Below are 13949 nucleotides of genomic sequence, written 5' to 3'. Positions count from 1 at the left end.
CAAGTTGCTCTCTGAAGCAGGATATAGAACAGAATGCCTTTTACTGTCACCATACACACAGTGAGATACAGAGCAGCTCCCACTCAGCGCAGACATATGAACAGTATTTTAAGTGTACAAATATACAAATCAGGAGAAATAAATAAATAGTGTTATATGTTTACAGTGTGGTTTACTGCACAGTGCTCATATGAATGTGTGAGTGTTGTATAAAGTGCCGTATAAGTATGCCCAGAGAATGCAGCAGGTCCTAGAACTGACTGCATATATTAAGGCTGTTGAGTACTGCTGTATGTGGACAGGGTAGGGTCTGCCTTACGATGAGGCGGCTGTTGTTGTGATCGGGCGCTGACATGACAACGAAGCGGTCCTTACATGCACCTCTAGCCTGCACGTACCGCTGTCTGTCAGACAACGCTCAGGGCAAAGTGCCATCTGGCGCCTGGTACCCAAACACTTTGTTAAAGCCGCTTGATAACGCTGATGAATGAGCGCGCTCTCTAACTGATGCCTGTGAGGACGAGTGCACGCTGACACCGCTTTCAAACAGGACCTGTTCTTTTCGGATGCTCTGAGGTGAGCGGGTGAGTGATCCTCGGCATCACACGAGCTGCTCACGCACACATCCAGCGCCATTTGCAGACAGGTACACCTACCGCCCCTTTTATTGTCCCACGCTCAGCGCCGGGCTGTAGTGTTGACTGAGTCACGGCAGCAAAATGCAGGAAAACGGGTCAGAAAACCAGCGTTAGTGGAGTTTGGATGATTTCTGCATGGTAGAAGGTCGTGTCTGATGATACGGCGATGATGTAACAGCATGAGCGGATGCACTACTTCTTTATCCGTGACCACCGCAATCCGCGCATTCGTGTTACACAACCAGCGCACCAAGAGATGCTTCCGTTTCGTGCTTTCATACATTATGAGCATGAACAGCACCGCGCTCTGGTACCCAGGCCTGCAGCGCTCACAGCAGAGCGCATCATCATCATCATCATCATCATGAGGACTGGACTCTTTGATTATTGTCCGGTGAGACGGAGAAAAGTTCTTCACTTCAGTTCAAGCGCCGCAGAAGAAAGCAACGAGGTGTGGATGCTCTCGGTGGTTTTATAGCGCTGCTGTCTGCTACATGCTGCCACGTTCATTGTTGTCACAGCACATCAGACACATCTCACTGCTACTTCATATTCATTCAGTGTTCCAAGTCAGACACTAAAACAAGGCAAAGAACACGATACACGTCTGCAGACTGTTTCTCAAGGTTGTGGTGATTTTATAGTATCTCTCTGCAGTTTTGGTGCGTTATTAGGCCTTCAAAAATTTCACTGTCAAGGAAGCAAAGTGTGACTGTTGAACCTGTTCAACTGCTCATTATCACAAATATCTAACTCAGCTGTTCAATGTGGAGACACGTCAAAGTTCAAACAGCGTCAGTATCGTGGTGCCAGCAGTAACTCAAATAACACTCATAATAACCACAAAGCTTCAAACCGTGACAGCAGCAGAGGCACAAGGTGCTGATCTGAGACCAGCGAGCGAGCTCACAAAGCTGGACGAGCACAGGAACATATTTCATTCTGTGACCAGCAGTGTTGGTCAAGTTACTTGAAAAAAGTAATTAGTTACTAATTACTGATTACATCTCCAAAAAGTAATCCTGTTACATTACTGATTAAGTAATTAGTTACTTAGTTGTTTTTCAAAAACATGAGTTACAACCTGAATATGTAATAAAGCAACAGTGTTAGCTTTCAGCCGTGTTCGACTGTTTCTGCATAATCCATCATATGAAACTGAATCCAATGAAAAAGTATTTTTTAAACTTGTTTTATTAGTTTTCATCTTTTTAACTTTATGCATCAAGCAAATATTAAATTATTTGCAACATTCTCTGACTGGAAGAAACGTGTTTAACATGGAAACCTATCGTCTGCATGTTCCAGCAGATAAAATCATGTTTTGTGTTTACACTCTTTCAAATGGATGCGAGTAAAACAGCAGAAAATAAATAGAATCAAAGACTCAGCAGCTCTTAAATCTATTGCCACCTGTTTATCAGGAGTGGGGCGGGTGGAGGTTTGCCCACAGCGGTCATGTCAGTGGGGGGTCCGGGGGTTTCTCTGTGAATGTCACGTTGCCGTGGCGGCGCGCTCGCTGCTCGCTCAGATTTGAAGTTTCATTTTTTCGCTGCAGAAAGAAGTTTCCTTCCCACACAGAGTGAACAGCAGACGCTGATGTTTGTGTCACTTTTAACAGATTCAAACTCACAGTAATCTGATTACTTCCGCAACGCTGCACGGTCGTACTCTCTCCATCACTCCATGTTATCCACGTCTGTTGCTGCCACGGACGTCACACGCTCGTACGTCATTGTCACGAGACACTCTCACAAACAAAATCACAGTTTAGTAACGCTGTACTGCAGCGTGCTTACGGGAATGTAACTGTAATGTAACTACTTTTTCTGCAATAGTAATCCCTTACATTACCCGTTACTTGAAAAAAGTAATCTGGTTACAGTAACGTGCTACTCATGACAAACACATCGAATGTGTCCACCTAACCGTAGGGAGGTTCTTCTTCTGACCTGCTCACTTTCAAACTCCTTGCTCTGCACCTCGAGCACTTGACATCTTGTCTCTCCAGGATTTTTGTTTATTTATTCGTTAATGAAAGTTTTGCTACATTTCATCATCGTTTCTTTTCCTTCGATTATTAGTGTTTATTTAGTTATTGTCTTGCTTTCATCAGAAAGAAAGGTCATTGATAAAAACGATTGTTAACTGAACGATGGTCTCTACCTGCCCAGCCCTCAGATGCTCAGAGCTGTGTGTTGTTTCTATGCTGACTGCCTCCATCGTTGTCACTGATGCCTGCTGATTCGGTGTGACCTCATACTGCCCTCTCTTCACACAGATGCTGTGCATGGATTCACGTGTTTTTGTGTTTCAGAACTTGTTTTTCCTTCGCTGGATAACGATGAATCCTTGCCACAGATTCATCTGGGTCAGGTCGAATTCCATGTTTTTTTCTCTCCCCAAACACGGTGGCACTGTGTAGATCATGAGTGTGTGAGGAGGGAGGCTCATGCAGTAGTTACTGATTAACATCAGCATCCTCTGTGCTCCACATCTGCACACTGCAGCCTTTAATCCCACCCAGATTATTTTAAAGCCGCTTTTCGCGCTTAAGCTCAATTTTAGCGCTCTGACACAGGCTACCGTGCAGTCAGAAATACAGATACACTTAAGTACGTTTTACTCTTTGCTGATGTTTCCGGTGAACCAGGCCTTCCTTTCAGCCTAAACCTTAGCACCTCTTTTAAACTGCTTGGTCTGTCTTGTCATATCACTTCATGTCACTGACCTAATTTGAACCTAGAAATCCACCTAATGATATGGATGTGTCACTGTGATTGTTGGTACTGGGCCACTATGTGCCCAAACACAGGCCTCATGCCTTAAAATCTGTGTCTATATCTGTACTTTCAGACAAAATCAAAGACACCATTATATAGTTTGACTGTGCACTATATAAAGCATTTCTACCACTTCTTGGCTCTGATCTCACTATACTCTGACTTATTTAACCCCTCCTCCACTTGCCCTTCGAACCGCCGTGGTGGCCAGCATCGAAAATGCCATCGGTCGGTGAAGAGGGACCTTCGAGGAACGTTGAATCCAAGATCGAACATGGCAGCTAGTCGATGAACGACGAAGAGCGAAAATCGCCCGGGATCAGACGGCATGAAATAAACAACAGCAAGCCGCAGAGGAGTGGCAGGTGAAGCGAAGCTGTCGAAGGGATAAACGCAAATGGGTCGAGCGGAAAGCTGCTGATCGGAACGATACGAGAACGCTATTCCAGATCGTGCGCGATCTTACCGTCACCTTGACAGCAGACCTCTCCTCACGCAGAAAGACCACGATAAGCGCTGGGTAGCGCACTTCAAAGATCTCCTGAATCAACCTGCCCCAGATATGCCTTTGTTGGATGATGACTTAGCCAAAAATGATGAACTCGTTGTGGACACTGGTGCCTTCACTTCTGACGAGACCAAGGCGGTGATCAAGTCTCTCAAGGGTGGAAAGACAGCCGGCGCTCTACAGCACAGCGACTGCGGGCTGTGATGAGCAGTAGACATGGAGCCCGAGCAGGTTATTGTGACATAATGTCAGTAATACTGTGTCTGTCTTTCCACACCTCAAACAGAGAAGACAGAGAAGTGTCTTATAACCATTATAATGGTGCCAACTGGTGCTAACTGGGCCTTCTGAAAATTGTAAATGTAAAAAGTAAGCGTGCTTTAAAACACATGTCGATTATATTTCAGCAGCAGTCACTTTTATATCGTTGCTCTTTTAGAAAGCCAAATATGTCTCATGTCACAAATGTATCTCTTTGTTATCCTTGTAACTTTCATTTATACGGATTCAGTATTATTCTAGTTAGTTGATGGTGTTCGGCGTTTTATGCTTGAAGCATAAACTGTACATAAAAGATGGCCACCGTGATGTCACCCATTGTTTAGCGAGGTGTGAGGTGCTGAGCCGAGTGTTACACTGTTGCTATCCTGTTGTGTTGCCACGTGTGAGCAGCATGTTCCTGAGAAACTCTGGGCCAGTGCTTCCCGGTTAAAGGGTCACCTTACAACGCATCATCTTTTTTCATTTATATTCTTTTTGTTTTTAGACCATATTTTTCTAAATGAACATCATTTTATGTTCAATATTCTAAATCGTGGAGTCTTTTTTTCCAGGCCTACACCGTATTCATTTGTCCCGTACTTGACTAACTCGCCTTTAAACTGAGCTGAGTTGCCTAATTTCGGTTAATAACTCTTTGGGAATCACCTTGTTATGTTTTGTTTGTCAAACTGGGTTATCTTTGGCATTTTTCATAGAACCACAGAAATGAGAAACGGTCTGTGCGGTTTTTTTGCTGCTGGTAACATAGAGCCTAAAGATACAGTTTAAGATGTGTTGTTTGCTGAGTTATGTGTTAGACACATCACAGGTTCATCCTTTGAGTTCGGTGTGTTTTTTATGTTTGACTGATTCATAGGTCAACAAAACAAAACACTATTGTCCTGGCGACGGTGATATGTTCAGGGACTGGACTGAAAATGAGTTAAAAATGTAGCCAATGGCCAAAGAAACACCGAAAGGCTTTCATTAAGAACAACGGCTCAACTCTGCTGAAACCTCTTCCTTACTTCCTGATGTGCTCAGTGTGTTTGGCAACATCATTTCACACACAGCAGCACAAATTAAATCTGCATACTTTTTCTTTATCGCACCAAACCGACCATGTGAACTGTAAAATACAGCGTTTAGCTCTCATCACGGTCGTCAGTGTACCTGGAGCTGTGGCACTCTGTCCTGTCAGCACTCGTGCAGCTACGCCCGTGTCCACTCAGCACTGTGGGCTGCCAGCAGCTTCTGGAACTTCATGTGCTAGTCGTGTTGGCTCTCCACCTTTAATCTATGAGCATACCTTAAAATAGTATCAGAGACCGTAAGCGTATCCAAACACTGAGGCTGTATAGCAACTGGAGATTCAGTGCATTCAAAAATGTGTTTTTGTCTTTTTGCAATGGTTGCAGTTGTAATTTTTTTGTATATGTTTTCACATCATGTCAATAATGTCAGTTTTCAATTATACATGAGAATCAGTACAGTCGTTGTGAGAATATATAGTTAGAATAGTTTTAAATGCTACTGCATTTGGATAAATAAAACTGGAATGAGTCAGTCAGCTGGGAAATAATACTACACATCAAAGAGTTTTAATGCTTAATGCATGTTTCCTGCTTTGTCATTGAGCCAGTCATGTCACCGCCAGTGCCAGAAGGTCAGCTGCAAGGTCATCAACTGAAGCCCTAAATCTGTCCTGGCTCAGGCCAGAGCCTGTTTGGCCTCTGATTCAACCAATCAGCCAGTACCACCCCCTTAAATGCTGATTGGTCAGCTTGTTTATGCGTGAATGTGTGACTGGTTCACCTGTATTTCTTTGTTTTATCGAAACACACACTGTTTGGTATTTTGTGATGACCCCGATGCAGGCCACAAGCCGAAACCCGTTGGTCAGCTAACAAAGTTGTTCCCTGGTGCTTTAAGTGTCACTGGAGTCTTCACACCACCACATCAACTGGAGGTCACCATCCATGGATGTTTTGCCCCCTATCCCAGTACATCTCCCAGTGGGGGGCAGTGGCACACCGGGGATGTCTCTGTGGCACCCCCAGCAGCTGCCTTTCCTGTGGTGTTGCCTGCTAACTGACATCCTTCCACCAGAGCCAAAGCCAAAAGCTTGCTTTCTCAGCCTCCTCTCCTAATGCCTTCATGGCTTTCTGCAGGTTTGGGCCGGTCACTCATGAAGTAGCTGGACAGCTGCTTTGCCCACTATGTCCTGACACCCAGCCTCCACAGGGTAAATCCTGGCTTTGCTGTCAGGTGCCTGGCCTCTGCCAGTTCGGTCGTCTCTATCTGCGGAGAGTTGTTGTTATATCTCTTGGGAAGAGGAGCTTCTCCTTGAGGTTCACCAAATATCTGCCAGTCTTTACCAGCTGACATCATGCTAAAGCTAAAGCTCATGCTCGGCCCGTATTTATTGATTTTTCTTCAGCTTTTAATTCTATCCAGCCACATCTTTTAGTCGATAAACTTCTTAACCAGTTTAAACTTGATTTTAATCTCGTTGGTTGGATTTTAGACTTTTTAACTGACAGATCTCAGTGTGTGAGAGTAAACGGCTGTTTCTCCAAATTCATTTATTTATATAGCACCAAATCACAACAACAGTCGCCTCAAGGCGCTTTGTATTGTACAGTAGATCCTACAATAATAGATAGATAGCTGACTCTGAAGTATGCCATCACACTACACATCTTGAGGACTTCCTGACTTCCTTGCCACCCGAAGCATCCCTGGGACAGTGCCATCTTTTCTCCTTTTCATTGTTGCGTCCTTTTGTTATGAAAACATGCAGACTTGCCATGCTGTCCTGCCTACAAGACGCCAGCTGCCATAGTAAGCACTACTAAACAGGCAGGGCTATGGAAGGGAGTTGTAGGCAGCACTTATGAGAAACCTGAGCTTATTGTCTGGCATCCTTCAGATCTCTGCCCATCTGAGGCACCTGTTAAAAGTGGTGTCCCATCACGTCCAGGAGCCCTGGCACCTCTTACCTTTATAAAGAAGCATTCCTTCTCCACCCTGGGGACTTCATCCACCACCGTGGTCTCCTTCTGTTTCTTGCTGACTTGGAACTGTTGCGGTGCTTTAATCTTATTAATTTACCATTTTCTCTTCTGGTCAGAATGTCAAGTCATTGAATGATCTAGTTTATGACCCAATAGCAGTAAAACACAGTACAGAGATGATAATGCACGAACAACGTTGTTCATCCATGGATGTAAATATATTTTCTCCAGTTGCCCGCTGAACCCTGGTCACTAACTTTTGACTTTTTTACATAAAGATTCTGGTTAGTTACTTAGGTGGGTTAGCTTCCAGTGTCTTGGAAGTGTTGGTCCTGGTATTAAGCCAGAAAAGGATTCTCACCATCAACTTTATGTGCCTGTAGGTGTTACAACCTGTCTGTCCTGATTTTAACTAGAGATGGCACGATACCACTTTTTTATGTCCGATACCGATACCGATATCATAAATTTGGATATCTGCCGATACCGATATGAATCCGATATAGTGTTTCTTAATCAACAAAACTGTTTTTTAAATATCTTGCTGCATTTTGTATAAGTTCATACTCAAGTTTAAAACAACAACTACACGGACTCGCGACAGAAAAGCCGATCAGCTGATCATTAAGCAGTTTCATGATTGAAGTAGCAGCCGGAGAGCGAGAGGCAGTCGCTCGTTAAGCTTAATGCAGGAATGCTTTACAAACATTCAGAGATGGACTTACACACTTGCTTTACTTCTCTCGGGGATAACTTTGTCGGAGATGAAATGCCGGGTTGCTAGCGAAGCTCCACATGCTATCCAGACCACCGACAGGTCCGGCATGCCACAGCCGCTCTATCACGTGATGCATACTGCTCCGACTGCTAACGTTCTGAGGTGAGTTACGGCGTGTTGCAAGTTTTGTGAGGTGCTTTCGTGATATTTAATGGATCGGATTACATTTTTTATTTTTCTCCGATATCCGATCCAGTAATTTAGGTCAGTATCGGACCGATACCGATACGTAATATCGGATCGGTCCATCTCTAATTTTAACTGACAAATTGAAATAGTAGAGACTAATATTCCTGTTATGGCAGCAGGGGCTAGTGCATGAAAATGGACCCAAATACAGACAGAGGCAAACTGGTAGGTTTTATTTACAAAGACACAAGAGTAACACTTAAGCACCGGAAACATGAAATGAGAATCTAACAGGAGTCTGAAGCAGTCACGGCTCGTGGGTCGGGGATAGAGGTCACTGAAACAGAGGGAGAGAAATGCTGAGTGAGGTAATAAGGCAACTGAATGGCTTTCTAGTGGCTCACTGGCTTGCAGGTGTAGCGTGACATGATGGGGAAATGGAATGGTCTGCCATGAGAATTTGGCGGCGTGAACCCGGTCCAGAATTGTGGAACGGGCTGCTGCAAGTAAATAGCGCCGATTCACGAGACCAATACCCAGATCAGGGTCAATCTCCAGTACCGGCGAATGGCGACCTCCACATCCCAGGCAATGAACCCAATCTTGCTTGTAGCGGGGAGAATGGTTGGGACCTCAGAGCGATTGTGTCGGTGGCGAACTGGCGTGATAATGCATTGGCTTTGATGCTCCGTGAGCGTGGACGGTAGGAAATAAAAAAGTTAAACCTGGCAAAGACAGTGACCCACGTGCCTGCCGTGCACTCAGTCTCTTAGCTGTCCTCAGGTAAGTTAGGTTTTTATGATCCATCCAGATAGCAAACGGCTGCTTGGCTGCCTCCAACAGATGCCGCCATTCTTTCAGAGCGAGCTTTACTACTAACACCTCCCTGTCACCCACATCATAGTTCTCCTCGAGATGACGTGAGAAAAGCCACATGGTGTTCCTCAAGAGTCTTGGAAAATATCTGAATGTCATCTAGGGTAAACAAACACGAACCTGTCCACAAAATCCCTGAGAACATACCAAAGCTTGAAAGATGGCTGGGGGTTGGTTAGCCCAATCGGCATCACCGGGTATTCAAAGTGGTGTATTGAATGCGGTTTTCCATTCATCTCTTTGTCGGATGCACTGCGGAGGTCGAGTTCGGTAAAAATAGCAGCTCCGTGAAGAGTGTCAAACATGGAGTTCATCAAAGGCAGTGGATACTTGTCTTTGATTGTGATGTCAGGCCCTGGTAATCTATGCACGGGCGGTTCTGTCATTTTTCTCCACAAAAAGAAACCTGACTGGGAAGCCCATCCATTTTTCCATGGCCGCTCGTTTGGGTCCGGACACATTGCAGAGAAGTCTGGTGGAGAGCGAAGCTCCAAGGAATAGTTCAATTGTGCAATCGTACGGTCTGTGAGGTAGGAATGAAAGGGCCGTGGTTTTACTAAAAACTTCTTGAAGGTAGCTGTGAGGTGGCTGTAGCTCAGGAGGTGGAGCAGGTTATCTGCTGGAGGAAGGTTGGTGGTTTGTTCCCTGCCTCCACCAGTCTGCACCATTAGTCTGCTAATTCCAGTTAGTATGTCTTGTAGTTTATGTATTCCAAAGTGAAAAATCATGAATAGAAACAAAAGACTGAATGCATCTGTAAAAATAAAGCAGTAACGGGTTTGTGGATCTCAGGTTCCAGTTGAACTTGCAACCTGTTGAGTGGGGCAACAGACAGAGCCCCGAGTAAATAATGTAAACAAAAGATGCAGTTTGTATCTAAAGTTTGTCTAATCGCATGAGGTTAGCAGTGCTAAAGTATCAATGAAAGCAGCAATGCCTGTGGAAAGTCTGAAGAGGCCGAGGACCTGCATGCAGCAAGTGTTTGAATTCACACACTGATCACTCATGTAAAAACAATCTAGTTTTCTGTTTCATAATAAATTATATGTTCAGTTGATTCAATGGCTTTTCATCTCTTAATAATGATCAGAGGTTCCCAAAGTGTGGGGCCCGCCCCCTGGGGGGGGGGGGGGGGGGGCGCAGAGCCATTGCAGGGGTATGAAAAAAAACAAAAACAAAACGCTTGGACACTGCTAGCATCATGGACAGGTTTTTGACGGGGCGCCCACGCAAACGCAAAGCAGGAGATGAAGCATCACTGAATATGTTTCCAAACCAACTTCATTCCAAGCCAAATGCTAGACAATATGGTGAAGCAAATCCTCCCTTTGGCTTCACCTGCACAAGTGCCGACGTAGGTCTCTGCGACAGAATTAGTTTCCCTGCGTCGGGAGCAGCGCTGGGCTCTCAAACTCACGGACAAACAGGATCCCACAGCTGTTTATGTTTTTGAACCCATTTTGCACAGAGGGGCATTTTTTGAAAACTGTATTGACAGCAATGTTGAATATTATTACTCAGGAAAAAACAACTACATGTAAAATAATCACACCGTGACGCCTCAGCCTTTGTAAATGGAGGGACAGTAACTGTGTGTAAAACCTGCAGACGGTCAGATTAACAGTATTTGTCTCCATTCTGCTATTCATCTCATGTAAACAATAACGTGGCCACAGCGTGACGTGGAAAAAGGCACATACCTTTGACGTTGCGTGACGAACTCTGTATTCCAGTATTTTAAAAAAAACCTCAGTTTTCGGTGATTCGAAACGCCGGTTACATGTGGACGAAAGGTCCAAACACACAGAAACAGCTCTGTGTGTGGACGCAGCGTAAAAGAGTTAGTAGCTTATTTTATTACTACCTGTAATTTATTGCAGTTTACTTGTATTTGCTTAATTGTTTACTAAATGTTTGAGGTGTGAAATAAACTGCAATGGAGTTTGAAAACAAAATATGGGTGTGTGTGGTTGGAGGATGTGTTTGTGCGCGGGGGGGGTGCTACAGCAGCAACATTTCTGACTGTTGTGCTTCATCAGCTGATGGTCATGCAGCCACCCACCTGGTGTAATTCCCATAGGACCACATTAATCCCAAACCGAGCTGGGGATGGGATCACTGTGACAAGCAGACAGGAAAACGACTGTTCTGCCAGAAGAGTGACACGTCCAGCAGTCACCACGAGTTTTATGTTGCCATTAGCATCATCTGAAAGTGAGAGTGTAGCTTTCACCCCTTTAGCAATAGTGGTGAAAAACTGACACTGCAGCCCAGTGTGGCATCTTAAATGAAGATAACGTGATGTAACGCTTGTAATAGTCAGGTCAGATGTTTTTGTTGTCTCTCTGTGATCGGGGTTCATTTTACATGCTTTCTAAAAGCCAAAACACAACCTCTATTTTTTAGCCACTGAGCAGTTTTGTAATACTCATTGAATAAATTCCCAGTTAATTCAGCATCCTGGTAACCATCCCACAGACATTGTCATTGTACAGGAACTTTGATAACTGCTGCATTTATTACTTCCAGGCTGGACGACTGTAATTCATTATTATCAGGAAGTCCTAAAAACTCGCTGAAAAGCCTTCAGCTAATCCAAAATGCTGCAGCAAGAGTCCTGACAGGGACTAGAAAGAGAGCAGATTTCTCCTGTTTTGGCTTCCTGTTAAATCCAGAATTCAAAATCCTGCTCCTCACATACAAGGTCTTAAATAATCAGGCCCCATCTTATCTTAATGACCTTGTAGTACCATATCACCCTATTAGAGCACTTCGCTCTCGCTCTGCAGGCCTACTTGTTGTTCCTAGAGTATTTAAAAGTAGAATGGGAGGCAGAGCCTTCAGTTTTCAGGCCCCTCTTCTGTGGAACCAGCTTCCAGTTTGGGTTCAGGAGACAGACACTATCTCTACTTTCAGGATTAGGCTTCAAACTTTCCTTTTTGCTAAAGCAATATAAACCACCTTAAGGCTGCTAACAACTGAATTGACATTAGTGTATTTGTATTTGCTGGGTTTTGATCCGTTCTGTTGCAGAAAAGTTTGAAAGGTTTGATCTCTGAGAAAACATTTCTCTTATCAGTCTGATTGTGAATTGGTAACGCTGTTATGATGGACTGATGCATGATGGTAAAGTATCCATTTTTTAAGCTCCACAAAGCCAATCTGCCTGAACCATGAACCTGTCTGATTTCATTTCTATTTTCTGATCTACCTCCACAGCTGTTGACATGACAACAGACGAGGCAGAAAGTCACCAGAAAAAGCCGAGGCAGCAGGAGGAAGCTGGCCAGGGCGCCAGACCTCCCACTCCAGAGGACGACCAGCTCCGACCTCAAAACCACAACCCTGCTGGCCGCGGTCTCACACGCCTCTTTTCCTCCCTCCTGAAAAGGCGTTCACAGTGTGAGAGCGAGGGTGGAGAAAAGGAGGACAAGGAGGAAGAAGCTAAAGCACCCATCGCTGACCCCGAACCTGAACTAAAAACAGAGGGCGAGGTCGCCCTTGACCAGCACTCAGTAAGCAGCGCTGAGGCTCAGGTCAGCCTGTGTTGGTGACTGTGTTACAGACTTAGGTCTTACCTGTGATATGTAAGGAAATGTGTCATGGATCGAGTTGCAAAGTATTTCTTATAGGATGCGTCAACTTTTACATTACTGAGCAAATCATTTTCCAAACCTGAGACTCTTGACTGTAGACGGTGCATGAAGCCTCCTCCCTGCTCAGGCTACAAGAGAAACATTACAAAGGTGGTGTTGGGCTCCTTCAGGTGTAGCCTGGATCACCTTTATAAAGTCTGATTACGCTGTGACTTATTTAAGATCCTCCGTGTGCTACATGTTCACATAGTTTACACTGTGACACCTCAGATGTGTGGATGATCTCACAGTTTTTGCTGAGCTGTAATGCTTGACATGCACATCTCCATCAAAACTGCACCATAGCACGATGTGCATCCTCTTCATAACTCTGACAGCCCCTGCATCCATCGGTTTAGACACAGTAACTGTTGTTTTCCAGTATGAACTGCTCAGTTTCACCTGTGATGGCATTAAATCCAAACAAGGTTGTCACCTGGTGTTCAGATTAGTAGTATGAATTGCACTTTAGTCTTTTTGCAAAGACACTGATGTTTTTACACATATAAATATATCAGTTACTACATGACTGGTGTCCACTGTGGTAAAAAACAGCTTTTACCAGTTGCGTCAGATTTCCAAAGCAAAGCTGTTCCTTCCTTTAAAGGACCTTGAAAAGCTTATCCACGCATTTATTACATCCAGACTGGACGACTGTAACTGCCTCTACTCGGGCCTCCAACACTCCTCTCTTTGCCGGCTCCAGTTAATTCAAAATGCAGCTGCGCGTCTTTTAGCAGGTACGAGAATTCATGAACACATAACTCCAATTTTAGCCAAATTACATTGGCTCCCTGTTAAATATCGTATAGATTTTAAAATTCTTTTGTTCACTTTTAATATTTTGAATAATTTAGCGCCCAGTTATCTTTCTGATTTACTCCATTCATACAATCCCAACAGAGCACTTATATTGTCCAATCACAGGCTCCTAGCACAACCTAGGACTCGAATGAAGTCGAGAGGCGACCGGGCCTTTGCATCCGTGGCACCCAGACTCTGGAATAACCTCCCCGTCATATTTGCACTGCCGAGTCGATCCAGTCTTTTAAATCACGTCTTAAAACTTATTTTTTTACTTTGGCTTTTGATTCTGTCTAGTTGGCTGTTTTAGCTTGTTGCGTTGTTACCTATTGTTTGTTGTCCTCTTCTATTGTTTGTTTTAACTGTCTCATGTTTTTACTGACTGTGAAGCACTATGGTCAACACTGTTGTTTTAATATGTGCTATATAAATAAATTTTGATTTGATTTGATGACTGCTTCATCATCAAAGTGTCTTTGTCAGGCTACCCAGGTAGAGAAGAAAGAGACTGACGAGGACA

General features: G+C 44.3%; 1 protein-coding gene across 14 annotated transcripts in view; it reads left to right on the top strand.

Annotated features, from left to right (window-relative positions):
• The first annotated feature begins 427 nt into the window (after window positions 1–427).
• Window positions 428–13949, top strand: part of epb41a (erythrocyte membrane protein band 4.1a) — a 53555-nt gene continuing 40033 nt past the window's right edge. For 11 of the 14 annotated variants that reach the window (XM_086281080.1, XM_086281079.1, XM_086281078.1 and 8 more), the window contains exons 1-3: window positions 430–584; window positions 12210–12526; window positions 13913–13949. The exon at window positions 13913–13949 is cut by the window's right edge and continues 251 nt beyond it. In XM_086281080.1, the coding sequence (XP_086137206.1) occupies window positions 12218–12526; window positions 13913–13949 (346 nt within the window). In that variant the 5' untranslated portion in view covers window positions 430–584; window positions 12210–12217. Of the gene's footprint in view, window positions 585–706; window positions 1090–12209; window positions 12527–13912 lie in introns of those variants that run through there. The other 3 variants (XM_086281068.1, XM_086281073.1, XM_086281069.1) reach the window with 3 other exon arrangements.

Source organism: Aulonocara sp. 'chitande type north' Nkhata Bay, linkage group LG22 (genome assembly GCF_057382095.1).
Source record: "Aulonocara sp. 'chitande type north' Nkhata Bay isolate Kocher_YH1m ecotype deep benthic linkage group LG22, A_spYH_male_GT1.1, whole genome shotgun sequence".
Lineage (NCBI taxonomy): Eukaryota > Metazoa > Chordata > Actinopteri > Cichliformes > Cichlidae > Aulonocara > Aulonocara sp. 'chitande type north' Nkhata Bay.
The sequence above is the reverse complement of the archived record's forward strand: the minus strand, read 5'-3'. Positions and strand labels throughout refer to the sequence as shown.